At 26.4% G+C, this 1,032-nt stretch overlaps 1 protein-coding gene across 1 annotated transcript in view; it reads right to left on the bottom strand.

Annotated features, from left to right (window-relative positions):
- Nucleotides 1-1,032, bottom strand: part of LOC106682462 (sphingosine-1-phosphate phosphatase 2) — a gene marked incomplete in the record, with an annotated part of 21,020 nt that overhangs the window by 13,446 nt on the left and 6,542 nt on the right. The window contains 1 exon segment of the mRNA XM_067050014.1: nucleotides 320-483. Within this exon segment, the coding sequence (XP_066906115.1) occupies nucleotides 320-483 (164 nt within the window).

A 1,032-nucleotide genomic window follows, 5' to 3' on the forward strand; every position in this document is an offset into this window, starting at 1 on the left:
TATGATTAATTTTTTAGAGTTACAAATTATCACAGCTTAAGTGACAATATAATAGAAATTATTACGTTTTAGCAATTAGTAATATTTTATAATTATTTGAGTGGTTTTTTTTTTCATTTATATCCGATATATTAAATTTTCTATTATCTATTAGTTAAGCATGTTCATTACTTTATCAATTTCATAACTTGCTTTACTATTTTAATAAAACATAGTTCCGGTTTCATAAAATAAATATGATTATCCATTTAAATTTATTTATAACACAAAATTCAAAGAGAAAAAAATTAAGATAAGCACTTAATTAAATAAAAATCACCTCATATCTTTGCATGGTATACAGAAGAACTGAAAATGGTATCGAGACCCCAACCATTGCATGGGTTGAAGGCATTCCGTATTCCAAAGCCCATTTTTTCTGTAACCTAAATACAGGAGGGCTAGATGGTCTGGGCCAGCAAATTATGTCCTTCAATCCTTGACCTAAAAAAGATATTTATAATATATAAATTTTTTTTTAAATTTTTCATTAAACAATTTAATACCCTATTAATTTATTATTCGCACATGCCATTACTATTCACTACTTAACTACATCTCTATTCCTTGTCATCTTCCTCATTATCTGTTTCTTTTTCTTTTTCTTTAATCAATGTTACCTGATGCAACGAGCCTGTCGACCTCAAATTTAGATTGCATAAATTAATTAATTAATTTATTAGATTAATGAATTTAAGGTGCCTATACATTCTCGCTTTTCGTTTTATCATACTGACTTATGATACCTTTATGTAAATATTCATTATTTTCTTTCTTTCCAATCATCTTGACACTCCTTGAACACCAAATCTAAATTATTATGTCTGTAAACACCTTATCACATAACAACTGTATTGAAAATTTTTTCCATAATCTATCCCATTACATACCGGAACTTCTCACCCATTTATATCTTTGAAGTTTTAATCCTATTTCTTTCAGAGATTTTTTAATTTTCCTAGAGATATTCATGATCTTTATTTATAAGAAAAT

Source organism: Halyomorpha halys, unplaced genomic scaffold, assembly GCF_000696795.3.
Source record: "Halyomorpha halys isolate HHAL.00 unplaced genomic scaffold, Hhal_1.1 Scaffold416.1, whole genome shotgun sequence".
Taxonomy (NCBI): domain Eukaryota; kingdom Metazoa; phylum Arthropoda; class Insecta; order Hemiptera; family Pentatomidae; genus Halyomorpha; species Halyomorpha halys.